Consider the following 18565-nt stretch of genomic DNA (forward strand, 5'->3'; position numbering starts at 1 on the left):
ATCTATACAAAAATTATCAACCATTTCTATGTTAATTTCAATAACCCAAGCACAACACATTAAAAAGAAATACCTCTTAAGGGTACTTTTTAGAATTTTGAGGGGGTAGGGGAGGAGAAAGAGAGGTTTTCTTTGTATTCACAATTGTTAAATATAATTTTCATTTCTTAATGCAAATTTTATTACTAGGTTCACTAAGCCACTTCTGTCTATGCCTGCTAAGAATACAGAGCACTCCCACATGCACAGTATGACCAGAGAGCCACCTAAACAAGAGACTTGCAGGTAAGTCAACAGCAGCTTAGATCAATAGGAAATACTGGCAGAGAGAAGATTTTCTCCTCTCTAATGTGTAGCCTTCTGACAACAAACAGTTGTCAGGACACTCACTGGGACAAGATGAGAACTGAAAGCTCTAGTTTCCTTGTGAACTTCTGTAGTCAAGCCAGTTTGCCAAATGGATAGTATTTTCTGGAATATCCCTTTAGGGATCCAGTGCAGGGACAAAATATCTCTGAAAGCCAATTTAAAGTTCTATTGGCCATCTCTGCACCCTTGCAAATGCAATGTTTTTGCAGGGGCACAGGATTGCTTGTAAAGAAACTGGACACGGTAAATCTACAATTTGTATTCCAAGCCTCTAGAGGAAAAGAGAAAAAGTATACTTGAGCATGCAGCCTACTTCCCTCCTGTGTCCCTAGAAGTGTAGGAAGCTGCTTCATAACCACTGTCTCATCTCTAGGACATTGCTTTACAAATAGGCCAGGACAGAAGCTATTCTAGATTAGTTCCACACCAAGAGCACAGCATCACCACAGCCACTGCAGCAGTGCACAGGAATTAAAACTATTTGCAGGAGACCTCCTTCTCTCTGGATCTTGAAAAGCATATCTGAGCCAAGAAATTACACAAATAAATCCTATTCCATTTATTTTGTATATTTTTCAGAAATATTTTTTATATTTTTCAGAAATATTTTGCCTCTTCCCAGAAGTCGTCTTCATCCAAAACCAGTGAGTAATCAATGGGCTACTATAAAAGAATGTGTTAAACTTGGGCTGTGTTTTATATATAAGTAGATGGATGCTTTTTATTATCTGGATTAAGTAACAGAAACAGATGACTCAATGTCATATTCATCTAATATTGTAATTGTTGCTATTAATCTTTTGGACAAAGGAGCATTGGACATCTGTATTGATCCAAGAAAAAGTTTAAATGTTTTAAGGGATATATTTTTCAGTCCACAAAAATAATTTCTTGTCTTACAAAATAGCAGCTGAACACCAGGAACATTAAGTAGTAAAGGGCAATTTTGCCCAGTCCGAAGTACCTTCCTTGAACTTCATTCCTCTCAGATGATGAGTGATTAATGCTTTCTGAAAATGGAAACGTTCTAAAATGTCAGACTGGGTATTCTGAGTAACCAGTATCACTAGAAAATGCAGTCCATGGAGGGCTAATTACAAGCTTTGGGTTCCTAAGGCTGTGTTTCAGTCAATTCTCTTCTCTCTCTAACTCTTGTCCCCAGTCTGTCCCTTCTGTGCTGGAACAAAGGTTTTTTGAAGCAAACTACTTGGAAACTTGTCTAACTGCAGAAATGAGCAAAAGCAAATGCACAAAAGATTCTTTTTCAGCCAGATTAGTTACATAAATTGTTTTGCACCATAGCTCTACTCACAGTTGTTCCAGCACAAAAGGGTGTGCATGAGGAGCCAGCTATCAAGAAATAGGGTGACAGTAACTGCATCAGTAGCTGTGCCAAAAGCCATGTATATCAAACTGTAACCTGGCCCAACGGTCTGAGTTGTACCTAAGAAATAATCAGTCTACCAATAGCTATATAGAGAAATTAGACACTCAAAATTAGGAATTTGGGGTCATATCATAGGATTAGATGTTATGGTAACATAATGCAGGTGGTATATGAGTCTTATTTTCAATTTCTATATATGCCAAGTATTTTGTACATACAACACTATCAGCATTTTAGTTTCCCTTCTACCCCATCACAAAGTTCTTCCCATTAGATCTATATCCCATGGGATGCTGAACAATTCCCAAGTGTTGCCAAGGTCATGATTTCTCTTCTATGAAACAGTTTCTCAGCTTTTCTTACCAATAGAAGATTAGGGGGAAAAAATGCTTCTGAAGGGACAGTGCTGGACACAAATTCCACTATCTGAGTAGCATTAAGAATACTACTCCTCCTTCACAACAGACTCAAGTGCCATATTGCAGCTGAAACCTCTCCATTAATGTATTATCAGAGCTTAGCTCTGAGATGGATATCATCCCAGCTTTGCAGAGGGTAAAAGGAGACTATCCTTTTGCTGGAGCCACATACCAAGTTAGTTACAGCTCCAAGGATGAAGCTCCCGAACACTCATCTGTACCATGGATGTATTCAGCTCCTGGGTCATTGCAGTTAGCCAGTTTGTCACAAGAGTCAGCCTAGGAAAGAGTTAGTCAGTGTAGTCCAAATTTTAGGGTCTTTGCTTGTTGTGTAAGTGGTCAGCCCTTAGAGATTTAAACAAAAACCATGGTAATGAGCATGACGTTTGTCAAATGCTGTGTTGTGCTTTTCCATCCCTGACTATGCACACTGACAAAGCAAACAATAACTGAAACATCTGTTAACTGCTCCCATTCAATCCACTGTCAACACCAACCAGCACTGATCATGTGCACAGAACTGTAACCCTTGTTCCTCTCAAAGGCCCTGGCTGACTGGGAAAATAATTTCTCCATGTTTCACTTCCCCAACTGTTGGATGATGGATTACACCTCTCCAACCAGAGAATGGATGCATTTGTGACCAACATTAGTGAAAAGTCATTAACTGGGAAGATGAAGATGGACAAATTAATACCTGGTGCCTCTTCGAAAGGTACTTATCATATGGGAGTCTGATTCCCTACAAGACAAGAAATGAGGGCCAAAAGTAAGCATCTCCAGAAGAAGCCAGGAAATTAGTTGAATTGCTTCAATTCTAGCATGGTGTAAAGACAGTTTAATCAGTTTCCTTCATTCAGTGGAAGATGTGTTTTTAGTATATTCAAATCTGTTGCAAAATTTCTGTCTTCCAGCTCAGAAATTAAACATGAACCAAAAGGTCTCACTGCAACTCAGGCCCAATTTTCTCAACACTACAGGCAATCTCAAGATTATTAGAAAGTTTGAACTTTGATGTTTGCTTTAAATTTTTCAAATTACATCCTAAAAGCTGATTAAAAATATTATGGATCCTATATGTATTCTGTACAAATATTGCTTTAAAAATCACTACAGATGCCAAAGCCATATTGATTATTTATGCACTTCTCATTAAAGAATTGTTAAGGTTGGAAAAGACCTCTAAGATTGAGTCCAACTATTAACCCAGCCCCAATATCCCCAAGTGCCACATCCCTGCACCTTTTGAACACTTCCAGGGATGGTAACTCCACCACTTCCCTGGGCACCTTGTTCCAATGCCTGACCACCCTTTCAGTGAAGAAATTTTTTCTAGTATCTAATCTAAACCTTCCCTGGTGCAACTTGAGGCCATTTCCCCTTGTCCTGTTGTTACCTGGGAGAGCAGACCGACTCCCACCTGGCTACCACCTCCTTTCAGGTACTTGTAGAGAGTGATAAGGTTCCCCCAAGCCTCCTTTTGTCCAAGCTAAACAATCTCAGTTCCCTCAGCCACTCTTTGTAAGACTTGTGTTCCAGATCCTTCACCAGTTTTGTTGCCCTTCTCTGGACATGTTCCAGCACCTCAATGTCCTTTTTGTAGTGAAGGACCCAAAACTGTACGCAGTAATTCCTTTTTTAATTCCTTCATATCAAATCTAACCTATTTTTCCATTACAGGACCACGAAGCAAACAATAATGATGAGAGTAAGTATTCCATATTGAAAACATGGCAATATGAGAGGGATTGATATGCCACTGGTGACCTTAATATAGAATGCAGTGTAGTGTGTCAGTGTAAACTTTATCTGTAATGATGAGCAGCAAGCAAGAAGTGTTACTGAACTGTTTTCTAATATAATCAGAGTGAAAATATGTTAAGATAAAAATTAAACCAATGGATATTTTTTACTTTTATTACATTAACACTAAAATGGCAGTGGGGAAAATCCACTGTTCAGATACAACTAATATTGCGTGCTTAATATGTTGCTTGCATCTCTAGGTCAGAGATTCAATAACGCACAAGAATCCAGATTTCTGCCTGGAGCAACTCCATCTCCATTACCAAGGGGCCTGTGAGTAAAAAATAATAAAATACTTCTTTGATGGGGAGTGCTTTAATAGGTATATTAGGAGCTAACTCCTATCCTTGCCTATGGCAATTGGAATTCAGGAATAATGTTTATTGCTGTTCGAGACAGATATCCTAACTAGGGAAAGGCAAGCTAATATTTTGTTATTTCCAGAGGAATACTGTTTGTGTGGCGTAGCCCTTCACTGCCTGCCGCTTATGGCAGATGCTGGCTTGCTTAATTTAATCTCATACTGCAGCACTAGCATATGCAAGCCTAGTTGTGTTTTTCATTAAAGTTCTTCTGCCCCACCCAAGTTGTCATCGTAAGTACTGGACAGATTGTAGCTTCCTTGCATAAGTACCTTTCCCAAATACCCACATTACATCTGATACCCTAATTATTTTCTTATTCTTTTTTGTTTCTAAGTCCCACAGCTATCCAGTGCATCCCATCTTAGACAGAAACACCTTGAGAATCAATGAAACTGATCCTTAATTGCTAAATGAATTCACGTATCTGCCAAGTAACCATACTCTTTTTTTGTTTTCTTTTTCCTCCAATCTTCAGCAAGAAAACTTCTAATGTGGTAAATTCACCAGTAAGTTGACTTGTAATTGCATAATCAAATGATAATTTTATTAAATTTTTAATTTACTGTAAACCCTAATTTTATCTTAAGTTTGGGTACAACTTAAATGCCTGAAAAGATGAGGGGGAAGAGAGTTATAAAGAAAGGAAATATTTGGGTGCCATTACATGAACTAAGAGCAGTGAGAAAGCTCAACTGGGAAAGTATTTTGATTAAAGGGATGTTTGGATTCAATACTCCAGGATGTAACAATAAACACAGTGCAAGAACTGAATAAATGAGAAATAAATGGGAACACAGGCCATTCAGAAGTATTCCTGGAAATATACGGGGCTGCCTATGGGGAACATGAGTTCATTGTAAGAGTGACAGGTCAAGAAATATGCAGGATTTTACCAAATTTGTTAGAAGTTTTTCAGTAAGTATTTCATCATTAGAAAAATATTCCAAAATCTCTAGTGGGAGACAGTAAGACGACTGGTTAAAATTTTCAAATAAATTAATTTGAAAAGTGTTTCAAAACCGGAAGTTTATTATCATTGTTTCAAAATGAAAAAAAAATTGAAACTGGAAGGTTGGTTGAGCTTTTACTGTGAGCTAAACTGATAGTTTAACTTTCAGTAAAAAGAAATCTGTTCAGAAATTTGTGAGCATAGCTCAGTAAGGGATAGACTCTTCATTTTTGGGCCTGAGATAAGAATGAATCATTTGTTACACCACAAACTTACCAACAGAAGTTTAAAAAAAAAAAAAACACACGTCTTCAGATTTTACTTTGTCTGTCTATTTATACCCACAAACTGGGATTCTTTCCAAATCTATTTTGCGAAATCCTGAGCTTCAAGGTTGTACAATTAAGAGGCTCTTCAGAGAATGGCTGTGTCTCTGCCTCCTAATTCCTCCAGGATGTTGTCAAGTCTAAATGTAAACTAGTTCACAAAAAGTATAAAAGGATAAACATTTGCTGTACTAGTGACATGCTATTTAATATTTGGTGTCCTTCTGTTTTATTGCAGAAACCATGTTTACCTTCCAGAGAGATCTTAACTGCAAATGAAGGTAAATTATCTCCACTACTGTGAAAAAGTTGACATTTATCAGAATTAAATTCCTTCTTATTAGAAACATGAAACAAATAACACTGCATTCAACTTATTCTGGTTTTTTGAGGGGTGTTTGGTTTCAGCCATTTCAGACTGGATCTGGCCAGCCTGAGCTGCACGGAATATCATTGTTCTCTAAAATCAGTCACAGTAAAACTGTTGAGGTTACTGGTGGGGTAATGTAGGACAATAATGGACCAGAAATGTGCCATATAGCCCTCTGAGTGGCAAGGAGGGAAGGGAGGCGAATCACTCAAAACTCAGCCAGAACCACCTCACACGGAGCCGACTCCTGGCACAGGCACAAAACGCGTCCCGTCTCTGCTCCTCCAGGCAAAGGCTCAGCAGGAGCTGCTGTCTGACACCAGGGTGAGATGCAGCCAACCAGCCGAGCTCTTGCAGGCAGCCTGCCCCAGCGTCCTCCCCCTGTGTCACACAGCTCGCCTCTCAGAAGGAAAGTGTCCCACTGCGACCCTGCAGGCACCCACAGCACAGCTATTTGCAGAGAAATTTGGTGGTATGCCACTAGTTAACAAAGAAAGTAGCATGATAGCAAGCTGCCATGTGAGGAAAAGTCCCAAAAGTTATAGCAAAAGAAACCCTCCTTCAACTGCTGGAACTCTCTTATCTGGGACAATATGTTTCTGAAGAAATCTTGACTCTAACGTTTGTTTTACCAAACCACAGAAAAACCTACAGCAGCAGAACGACGACGAAGTTCCAACCAAGAGCTTCCACTTCCACCCCTTCCAAGTGGTGCACAGAAGTAAGATCTCTTTCCATCATCTTTTGAATATTTCAGTGCACCAGCACCTGCTGCTTGTTCTGAACAGAGCTGTGAGAGGTTCAAAGGGAAGCACTGTTTTTCACCGTAGCCTTCTGTTGAGAGTTGTGGTTCCTGAAGCCTCACAGTAGCACAAAAATAAAGCATAGCAAATAAATGCATCCAAATACTATAGCCATCACCAAAAAGCACGGGAGGATATAAAATCTCATAAGGAAGGTAATGGAAATTTAAACCAGGTTTAAATTCCTTGTTTTCAGTACTAGCGGGATATAATTTTTTTAAATACCTGTATCAGACTCTTAATTTCTCAAGGGACAGATGGGTAAGATGAAACACATTCTATCACTGCATGCTTCAAATACACAATTTTCATGATATCAGAACAGGGTAGATCCCCTCAGACCTTTCTGTAATCTCTTGATATTTATTTCAGGCCTCTGCTCCAAAAGTTCTCAATTCTGCCAAGTAAGTATAATTCAGTTTTTGAATTAATATGTGATTAACTTGTAATTTCAAATTAATCTTTGACTTAAGATTATTTCAATATGCCATGCATATTAATAATTTTGGAATTAATATATCTGTAATGCAGAGGAGATCAAGCATCCAGGGTCTTAGCTCAGCTAGTAAAATTAAGGAAGTATGTCAGGGTAATTGATGGAAATTGGGTGCTTCATTTCCATTTATGACTACTGGAAATTTCTACCAAAGGCAGTTTGGGCCATTTCCCATCATAATAAAGATTCCATCAATCTTCCTTGCAACAAAAGAATCCTAAATATGACATTTCTGGGCTGTTCCAGGCTTCTCTTGCCTTGAAGACAGACAGATTATTATTGCCTCCAATTTATTCTTTCTCTACAGGAGGGGGGGGGGAAAGTATTTTTATAATGGCAAATGCTAAAGCTCTTCTGTTTTCTGAGAGGAACTTTGTTTCAGTTCACAGTTAAATTAGGTAATATGTATATTTACTCTCTTTGCACAGAAGTGTAAATTAGATTTAGCATTTTTCTAGTCTCCTGTGAGCAGACATTTGTCTGACCTTCCTATAAGCCCTTTCCTCCACGTGTTCAGCCTCAACATATCTTTCACACTGTAAATAAACGGTAAGAATTGCACATAGAAATCTGCATTTGGTGTAGCTTAAACTTAGGTGCTGCTATTAGTGCATCTATTTCCTGGAAATGTTTGCCTGATGGATGTTGCAATTATATCTCCTCTACTGAGGAAGTATAATAATGGTTCATCTTAATAACATTGACTGATGCTCTTAAGTTTGTCTGCTCCTGTCACACAACTGATGTGCTTCAACTTAAAGCATAAATCCTTACTGCTCTCTGAAGTGTAACTATTCTTTGAGTTCATGTGGTGCTAAATGATGCTCTGGTTAGTAAATTTTCTTTAACATCATCTTCTTCTGTGTCAGGTCCAGCAACAACTTTATCACACATACAACTGGTCCCTAATCTCTAATGTCCCTTCAGCTTAACCTGTCATCTTTTCTTTGTCCCCATACAAGCCTAGAACTAACTTTTATCTTTTCTACTAAAAGTACTTATTTCCCATATGGCACAGTATCAGATGCTCCACTGAAGTCCAGATTAAGTACAGTGCCATATTCCCTCTTTGTAGAACGTTGTTATTTTATGAAAGAGCTGCAACATTTTATCTACTTGGGTAAATTTCAGATTTTGTCTTACTAGTTGTATCTTTACCTCCAAATCTTAATGTTATTTCCTTCAAATTCTCTCCTAGGGCCTTGTTCTGTGGAATCAGACAGAAAGGCCTGTAATGCTCAGCTCACTTTTTCCAACTTTAGGTACAGCAATTATGTTTGATATCCTTTAATCATATGGTACCATCCTGACTTGAAAATTATTTAAAATGACTGTTACCACCCCTGAATTTCATATGCCAGTTTTGGAAATTTCTGGGGTAAAGATTATGTGGGCCCGCCAGATCAATTGTACTAAGTTATTTCAACTTTGCTTCCAATTTGGTGTTGGAAATTTCCATTTCTGTATCAGAAGTACTATTTGTTTAGTACCTAGATTACCTTTAAAATCAATAAAATTGTTACTGCATAAAGCCCCATCTCTCTTTCCTTTTTCACATAGCTAAGGAATCTTTTATTACTTATTTCAATGTCCTTTTGTCAAGTCTAATGTGGGCTGACTTCTGGCAGTTCTTACTTTATTCATACAGTCTGCTTTTCAACTGTAGCTTTTGCAGCTGGTCAGTCAAAACTTTAGGGAAAACCCCAAAATTCTTAATATTGAATATCCTTCTTCAAGTGGTTTCTAATTCCTTGAAATCTGGAACTGCTCCTTAAAATGTCTCCCCTCCACTTGAAATGCAGCTTCCAGACAGTTGCATCTACAAAAGAAGTTTTAAACCTACTTCACACAACTGTCTCTGAGCTCTCCAGTCCAACTGAATTTTTTAACTCTGGTCACTATATGGGCTCATCTATAACATTCTTATTCCTTTCTAAACTGAAATCTAAGTAAGAATTATATTAGTGAAGATTTGATAATGCAGTCTGCAGAGCATCATGTCCAGGAATAGGTGAATGCTAACAATCCTAGTGGCATTTGTTTTCCCCGATAAGTAAAACACACAGGAAATAAGGCTTCCCATAATAACAAAATAAGTAACACTTAACTTTCTACAATCATCTTCTCTAGTACATTGATCTGCACTTAACTCTGACTGGAAGTACCCAGAGCAGATATACTTATTTCCCATTTTCTCTCATATTACTAAGCAACACTACTCAAACATTTGGCTCCTGATTTCTTAAACTCTGACATCTGTATTTCAGCCCTAACAACTATTTTCTACGATGCTTTGTTATTACAATTACAGTCAAGCTTCATAATCTTTCCTACTAATTCTACTCTATTTAGCAGCCTGGGCTTCTTGCACATGCATACAAACAATTCATTTGGACTGAATTAGTGAAAAATTATCTCTGAGCTACATTCATTTTCATGACTCCCTCACCTATATGATTACTTCTCACACTGGACTGAGTGCTGTTTGCATTGTGTTCCTGCATTTTCTTATCTGTTGCTACATTCGTTGACTTGGGTGGTGGTGGAGTTTTTTCTTGTACCCTAAGTTTAGATCTGGCTATTAAACAAATTGTTAACCAAACTGGTTTTCTCTTCATAAGCAAGGCTAATCTTCTGGGCAGGCAAGTGTCCCAGCACTTATATAGGCCCCATCCATTTACAGCAGACAGCTTTCCTGAGTGATATCAAAGGTCAAGCATTTCCAGATCTTGTAACAAATCGATTTCTTACATTATAACAAACATACTTTGAAAACTTTTATACGTGTTGTTCTTTCTCTTTTCTAGAAGTGCCAGAAGCTGCAAACCGTTCTCTGGGCACTTCCCCTCAAAGCAGCACTTCATCTATCGCAAGTTCTGCAGACCAGGTAAAACATTAGCTAATTTCATATTACAGAAATCTTCTTATCCTTTATTTTAAAATAGTATTTCCATCCCTACTCCCCTTCAAAATAAAAATGACGCTCCTTTTGTGCAGAGTGTTTGTCCCCTTTTGCAGGGAATATTTTCTGTAGCACAAAAAAATCTGAATGTTAACTTGCATTATAAAATGCTTAGAACATATAGCATAGGCGAGGTTTAACAAACTGTAGAAAAATGTGTTCCAAACCTTGGCACTCTATCAATCATTTCAAACAAAATTCAAAGAAATGTCTTAGTTTCATGTCTTCCTGACTCCCCAGTTCACACCTTCAGCATCAATGAAACACAAAAATCTATGGTGATGTGTATGTCCAGTCTTTGATATAGATGGCTATAAAGAGTTTTTAGTTGCCTCCTTTTTTCTAACTTATAGCTGTACATACTGTGTACAGAAAAAAAAAATAATGTGCAGTAAGCAGAGACAATGATGCTGTGATACCTCCCCCCCCATTTGTTTTAGTCTCTCCCAAGTCCTGCTCCTTTCTGTTCCTTTAAACAGATCTCTTCTCATTACAGTTAATGCTGTCAGTTTTCTGGCCAATTCTTCTTTTATGTGTTTTGTTTCAACATTAATCCTTGAATAATCTAAGCAAATGCAAAGTTATTTTCATTTCAGTACTATTTGCCTTACTCTCATTTTGGATGAAGGAAGACTACAAAATGCAGGAAGTCATTCTTACTAGCTTAGTAGTCACAAACAAGGTAGAAGTAGTTCTGGTGAGTGTAAAACAAAGGCTCTATTGTGCACAGCCAGAGACATTAAATGTTTTAAAACCTGACATGACAAAGATAATACAACAGTGAAGAACACAAAGGATTTCAAGTTCTGGAAAAATTTTAACTGTATGTCATACTGGATATTTATTATAAAAATAACTTTCAAATAAACAATCCAGCAGACTCTAAATAAACAGCTTGTAGCAATTACATTTGTAGTTTTTATGTAACAGCTATGGGCAAAACCAAAGCTTAATAAATCATCCATTTTGTAAAAAAAAAATAAATAAATTAAAAAAAATTAGCTGTTAATGTTATTTTTCCACCAATTATGTACAGTGGTATAATTTGCTGTAGCATCCTGCACAATACAGGTGCTCGCAGATGTCATTCATTGCCATGAGGCTCACTATATGTTTGGTTCCCATCCAAACTTTGACAGCAGCTGTCTGCTTCTTCTTTATAGGCTACAGATAGTGGTAGCAGAAAAGTCTGGGGGTAGTTGACTCCTTGTTTTGTTAAACAAAAGATTTGTTTGCTGGAATCATTCCCTACATGGACAAGTGTCTTTCATACTTGCAATTCTTCTCATCCTTTCTTTTTCCAATTAATAGTGTGACTGAAGAAATACATGAAAGAACTTTGAAGATAAAGTTATACGTTATGGCTTGAGCCACTCTTAAGAATTTAGTGCAATGCTCCCTTGTACTGTCAACTCCCCTCCCAGCCACAGACTTCTCTGGAGTTCATTTCTGATCCTGCAGTGGCCTGAGCCAAGTCATTAAACTCACAGAAAACCAACCTGGCAGTCAAACACAAAACAAGGCAAAACAAAAAGGGAAACAGATTTTTTTTTTCATGCAAGATTAATAAAGTCAATTATCTCACCATGGGATCAGATGAGCAACAAAATGAGCACAAAGGAAGCCAAGACATTCCCTTTTTGGCAGCAATAATCCAGCTAGACCAGCTCAGCCATAATGTGCAACTTCAGCTTTAATCTGTTTTGTCCAGAGGTGACAAAGCTTGTGTGAAAATTAATTTTCTCATTAAGCTTGTTACTGTAAAGGTGGAGCAAAACTGTTCAAATAACCAGAAAGGTTAATACCCAGATGTATTTGTTAGGAAATACTCTTAGCATTATTTCTATAGCCTTTCCACTCAGAGCGAGATTTTACGTCAACCTCCTCAGCAAGAGCTCACTTTTCATGACTGCTGGTTTGATAACCTACTAATTTATCTTCTAGCTCTTGAAGTCTGATAATGCATAGGTCTCATGTTGCTTCTAATCCCTCATCCTGTCCTTCCTTTTCAAAATTCTCTAAAATCCTCCATATCTTTCCCCTAAACTCCACTCCTGTTCCCCAAATGTATGCTCATTCCTGCGTCATTTTACTACCCAGTTTTCTACCATTACTTCTCTCACTCAAATTCTACTCTTGTACCACTCCCAACTGCCATCACCTCCTCACATCTTTTTATCTTTGTACTTCTTTTGCTATGAGAGCTTCTATCTTCTAAAATAGAATTCACAAATTTTTAGGGTGTCAGTCTTTCTACCGTGTACCTTTAGATCTGCACCTATGCCCACACTCATGTAGTCCTTTGTCCCATGTTTCCCACTGGAAGAATAGGTTAAGGGTTAAGTTCATCTGCTGTACAGCACACTGCCAAGCATTTAACAGAATGGAGAGAAGGCAGATAATCTTGGTGATTACAGGGGATAACATACAGAAATGAGGAATATTTTATAACAGAAATATGTTATAAAATATAAGCCGCTCTTCTATTTGGTCACAGATATAATCAGTCTCCACAGGTAAACATAGTTTTATGCCTTTTAGATAAAGAGCACTACTTCAAATGTAAGGATACATTCAGGCTCAATCCGACAGAGAACCAGAACTGAATCCATGTCTTGGGTGAAAGCACTGTGGGCTGAATTGCTATACTATTAAAGGAAAGACATTAATTATTACTAAATTTTGTAAGGACTCCATTCATTTGTCCTTATTAATAACAACAAAAAGAGCAAAATATGCACTTATCCAACCTTCATGATATCCAGGTGGAAACAATCATGATAGTGTTCACAAGTAGCATTAAGTATACAGGAAACATCATTTCCAAAGATGCCTACCAAATATGAACACCTCATTAGCCCACAGCTGAGCAGCATTTAAATTGTTGACAGTCTATTTATTCCTCAACATTTCTTGGATACCCTCTTTAAATTCGATTAGAATAGCTTTCTTCTTCAAAAATACCAAACTGTCCTCCAGTTGAACCTGACTGCTTTCCTCAGAGTACTCCTTTTTCGTCATTTACCAGCCTTCTATCACACACCTATTACCACTGCTTTGACACTCCAGTTTTTCTTTGTCCTATCTCTATCCAACTAAAACAGTGAGCTCATGGCAAAGACTTTTCTCAACTCTGTTTTCTGCATTTTAGTTCTTCACAGCTGTCGTTATTTAGTAGTAACTCCCCTACAGGCCATATTCATTACCATCATTATTTTACAGGTAAAACACTGTTTCTCTCTTCTAGGATGCTGGTGTTCACAGTAAAGCATGGTATGCTGCTACCTGTGATAGGAAAATGGCAGAAGATGCATTGTACCGATCAAACAAGGTAAGTCACTTTTAAAAAATGTCTGGTTTATGAAAGAAAAAACCTTCAAATAAAAAAGATCAAAAGACAATCAGAAATATTCTAAGAACATCACTTGTATTCTGAATAAGTCAGAATACCAAATATCAAATCTGAAATTATTGTGGTGAAACTATTTAACTGTGGTTTCCATTACAAGACAAAGTTGCATCAGTGTAACTCAATAAGGGGAGCCTTGCAGAGAAAACTATTACAGACTAGAGAGCTGAGGAAGACCTGGTAGCTCACGAGCATCCCTTAAAGAAATGCAAAGCCCCGTGACTTTTAAGTGACCTCCACCACTGTCCAGTGGCTCGTGTGAAAACAGCTTCTCTTTGGAAAAGCTGAGGTTGCCATGCATTTTGAAATATCAACACTGTGCATTTAGGTACTTAGAGAATTTGAGTTCTCTCAACTATTCTGCATACAAAAGCCAGTGTCCCTGGAGGGAACAGTAGCATGTAGAGTGGCATCCTCAGCATCAGCTACGATCCCACACTTGCCTAACTCCACAAAGCAAGATGAAGTGGCAGAGCTGGGGGTTTATCACCAAACAGAGGTTACTGCTTGCTAGTGAGCACAGGGCTACAGTGTAACTAGTGCAGGTGCTTGACTTTGAGAGTGCTTTTTACAGCTCTGGAGAAACAGTATCTCCACCTCTCACTGCTTTCTTGCCTACTTACTGCCACTGATAGTAACTTTATTTCCTAATAATCTGTGGACCCCGAGAGATGGCTGCCACTGTGTATTTATTTCTTCTTTTTCTCTCTGGTTGAGAGAGAGAGAACAAGCAGCAGCAAAGGTGATTCTTAAATGACACCTTTGTACGCTACTGTTAGACAGCAGGAATACATGCTACTTCTCATCTGCCGCTGTACAGTTTTTCTAATAGGAGAAAAGAGTTTAATGCCAATATAAATTAAAATATTAAGTTAAAACCAAACTAAGTTATTTGAAAAAATAAGCCAAATATTTACTTTTCTTTCTTCAGGATGGATCTTTTCTAATAAGAAAGAGTTCTGGACAGGACTCACAGCAACCATACACACTGGTTGTGTTTTACAACAGAAGAGTATACAACATTCCTATACGATTTATTGAATCAACAAGACAATATGCACTGGGCAGAGAAAAAAGTGGTGAAGAGGTGAGATGATGAGGGGGTGTTTTTCTGAAGTTTTCAGTTATAAGAAGAGATAATAAGAAAAGATTAAGATATATTGCAGCAAGATTCTTCATGTAACAAGATAAAAGTATACCCTTTATAATGACTGATCTGTCAAGCTAGAGAAACCAGTGTTATGTCAGCTCCTGCATACTATAATTAAAACCACAGATCAAGTTTAAAACATACTTGTAGAACGGTTTTGAAAAAAGTTAACAGGATCAGAGCTACAGCTGCTAGATAGATTTTCTGACTATTTACAGTCTTCCATTTACCTTCTACCTAAGGCTCTAGTTAAGTTTCTTGGAAAATTTTAAAAGAACAGCCACACTCAAGAAAACCCCCAACACGCAATCAAAAATGAGGCTGACATTACTTTTAATACTGTTTTCACATAAAGAAAACGTTAAACTCTAGTTCTAGAATTAAAAAAATCGCTGCTTGGCTATTATACCACACAGGTAACTGTTCTGACAGGAAAACAGAAACGTGGAACCCAAATACCAATAAAAACAGTTCGTTATTGCTGCACAGAGTAGGCTTTTCAGTAATGTGAAAGTAAGCTCACCTTAGCCTAATTATCTGCATCCCAGGCAATGGTTTTGAGATTACAGAATAAATAATAGCCTGGAGCTCACCTGGCCTTCAATAAAGGGTCAAAAATTATCTCAGGATAAATAAATACTCCAAAATCTGTATTTGACTAAAGACCAAAAGGAAAAGCAACAGATTTAGCAGATTCTGGATATTAATTTACTGTGACAAACATTACAACTGCATGACTAGAACAGTTCTCATTGATGGCTGTCTGTACCATGTTAATCCTGGAGATAGCCTTCCCTCTGAGGTGTCTGAATCACATCTACGCAGCTTCCAAACTGCCAGTCTGCAGCCTAGTACACACTGAGGTAAAATCAAAGCAATGTCAGTTTACTGTGGCCTGTAACAAACTCTGTGGTTCAGTCTGTACAGGTGACAATCACAAATGGAAAGGATGAGACAGCTAGTGGCCATAATATCTTCCATGGTCCAAATTTAATGTGTTTATTACTAGAATCAGAATTAAAGCAGGATCAGTGCTCTTACTTAAAGGTAGAGCGTCTCACTTGGTAATAGTCATAGCTTAGCCCTCTTCAGTGATGTGAGAAACAAAGATAAAAAAGCATTAAAGGAAGCCAGCACTAATTATTTTTTGTTTTCTTTATCCAGCGCTTTGACAGTGTTGCTGAAATAGTAGAGAATCATCAGCGCACCTCCCTGGTTCTAATTGACAGCCAAAACAACACAAAAGACTCAACAAAACTGAAACACATTGTAAGAGTTTCTTAATCAAACTGAACTGCTAAAATGAAGTCTTCTTTAATCATTTCTTTCAACATCTGAAGACATGGACAAGGTATTAAAAGAAGAAAATCCAAAATAATGGAAAACTTTAAGAGCACCTACTGAGTAGTAAGAGATGCAGTTCATAGAGTTCAACCCCACATCACTTTTATCAGAAAAGTGTTCACATTTAACACAAGAAGCCAAAGCAGATGTACTCTCATCTGTGATTTCCATCTGGGACAACACAGGTATCCAAAGTCAAGTGAAGAACAACTGCATATCACAGCCTGGTCCTTTGACTGCTATTTAAGGACAGATATCCTGTGGGACATTTTCATTTTGAAAACAAGAATACTCACTGCTTTTTCAATTTGTTTACCACAGATCACTGCTTTCAGCAATTTCTTTGTAAAGTGCACAGCCCCAGAAACTAGACCAAATCGACCTAATGTACCACCGTGCACAAGTTGAAAATAGGACTGTATTTTATGTGATCAGTGGCAGCAGAGGTGCCTGAATGTTACAGATTAATGGACATGTGTTGTCCTTTCCCTCAGCTTTACCCTGTTTCACTGATATTTTTGTTTATATTTTCAAATGTGCAAATAAAATAAAAAATATTGTAAAGTCAGTACTGCATAGACATTGCTGGATTTCATCTCTTGGTATCTTTCCAGCAAGAAAGCATCAATTCACTATTGTTGATGTTTTAATGTATATATTTGTATGTGCTCCTTCACAAGTTGTTACGAAAACCATCCCTTTTTACAGCTTTTGCATGTATTATATATTTGGCTTAATGGCTCTCAAATCTTTTGTCTTCAAATTACCTACTGTTGGTGACTCAAGTGCACTGCTTCATTGCTAAAGTAATTAACCACTCAGTTCTTGCAGAATTATTGTTTATGGACACACACACAAAAACACACTCGCTTTTTCAGGCCTGTTCTACCACCATGCTTTACTTATTGTATTATTGTGTGAAGCAAGTAAATTTGCACAATGTTCAAGGGGTAAAAATTAATTTGATGAATGTATAAATTGCGTCAATGAAAAACTTTTAGGAACAGTTGTTAATTAGTTCTAGATATGTTTAATTTCACTGGACCTGAAAACTCATCCATCTTAAAAGTATTTTCCAAAACTGTCACTTTATACTCACGTTTTGTTCTTTTTGTTCCAGGTTAGGCAGTGTTTTCTAGGATTATCTGCAAGGCATTTAAGGCAAAATTGAGTCAAGACTTGTAAAGTCCCAGCAAGTCACTTAGAGCCATATTGTAGCTGTATTCTGCAACTACTTTCTTGTGCCTTTGATCGGTTACTTCTACAAGTAATGCACCTGTCTTCTAGAAAGAACTGCATGCTAGTATGATGTTCAGCATCTCAGTGTCTTCCCTCTGCAACCCAGGCAATACTTAGCCCAGATGTAAAGCAAGTAATACACTGGCAAGTAAAAAACAATGTATACAGACTTTACACAAGCCTGGCTATGACAGTCTGTTCACATTACTACATAAATGCTATGTTTAGTACATCGCTCAGTTGATATTAGTGTTACAATAATATTATACTGAATACCTGTGTAATGTTTAGAGCATTAAGACTGCCAAGTCAAGGTCTCAAAATTAACAAAAGTTAGCAGTTCCTGCAAGTTTAATTTATTCCTTCTATATGTGTACTCATATTATTGAGCTACTTTAAGCATCACCTTAAAAGCTTACTCACAATGGAAAGTACTCTGTGAAAAAGCAGCCACTCAAAATTACTTAAGTAGAGTCCTTGTCTATTCACTCATGTATCACACAGTATTTAAACTTTGTACTAACAAAACTGTCTGCCTGCTAACCTTTCTATGTTGCTCCTCACAAATGTCTAACTTCTTCAAAGACTGCCTTCTGAGTTAAGTGTGTAGTACCACCATCATTCTAGAACTGTAGGGGGGAAAAAGATATGAACAAGTGAAATTCAAGTGTAGGTACAGACTTGCATATGAGAGATTAAGTATCTATTTTTTAAGGTAATTAGCACTGCTGAGCACTTTAAAGCACTGCTGCTCCTGTCTATGGGCTCTAAGTGCTCAGCACTACATGTAACATTGTTACTGACTTACAAATAACAAGTATGCTCTAGGCAAAGGTGCAGTTACATTCACTCTCAAAACCTTTTTTCTTTTATCCTGTTCTACATGATTACAGGGGTACCTTATAGTTTTGACAACAAAACTAGGCAAGGAGTTGATAGGCAATACCACCTTCCACAAAATAATCCGTTCAGCCTGAGAACATCTTAGGCACAAAATAAGGCTCTACAGGGGAAAAAAACCCCTAAACCATCAAACCCACCAGTATGGGATCACCTATTTTACTATACTCAGTGTTTTATACAAGAAGAAAGGAACGTTTCCTAGATTCTGGACATAAAATAAATTGGCCCTCAGGATGAAGTATGGTATATTAGAAATCCCAGTGCTGTG

At 37.6% G+C, this 18565-nt stretch overlaps 1 protein-coding gene across 5 annotated transcripts in view; it reads left to right on the plus strand.

Annotated features, from left to right (window-relative positions):
* BLNK (B cell linker) overlaps positions 1 to 18413 on the plus strand; it is a 102137-nt gene extending 83724 nt beyond the window's left edge. For all 5 annotated transcript variants that reach the window (XM_032694422.1, XM_032694421.1, XM_032694423.1 and 2 more), the window contains 12 exons: positions 190 to 285; positions 971 to 1013; positions 3856 to 3883; positions 4182 to 4254; positions 4822 to 4852; positions 5860 to 5902; positions 6634 to 6712; positions 7167 to 7198; positions 10098 to 10177; positions 13500 to 13583; positions 14593 to 14748; positions 15976 to 18413. In XM_032694422.1, coding sequence (XP_032550313.1) covers positions 190 to 285; positions 971 to 1013; positions 3856 to 3883; positions 4182 to 4254; positions 4822 to 4852; positions 5860 to 5902; positions 6634 to 6712; positions 7167 to 7198; positions 10098 to 10177; positions 13500 to 13583; positions 14593 to 14748; positions 15976 to 16095 — 865 coding nt within the window. In that variant the 3' untranslated portion in view covers positions 16096 to 18413. The remainder of the gene's footprint in view (positions 1 to 189; positions 286 to 970; positions 1014 to 3855; positions 3884 to 4181; positions 4255 to 4821; positions 4853 to 5859; positions 5903 to 6633; positions 6713 to 7166; positions 7199 to 10097; positions 10178 to 13499; positions 13584 to 14592; positions 14749 to 15975) is intronic.
* The last annotated feature ends 152 nt before the right edge of the window (positions 18414 to 18565 follow it).

The sequence above is a fragment of the Chiroxiphia lanceolata genome, chromosome 8, assembly GCF_009829145.1.
Source record: "Chiroxiphia lanceolata isolate bChiLan1 chromosome 8, bChiLan1.pri, whole genome shotgun sequence".
In the NCBI taxonomy this organism is placed as follows: domain Eukaryota; kingdom Metazoa; phylum Chordata; class Aves; order Passeriformes; family Pipridae; genus Chiroxiphia; species Chiroxiphia lanceolata.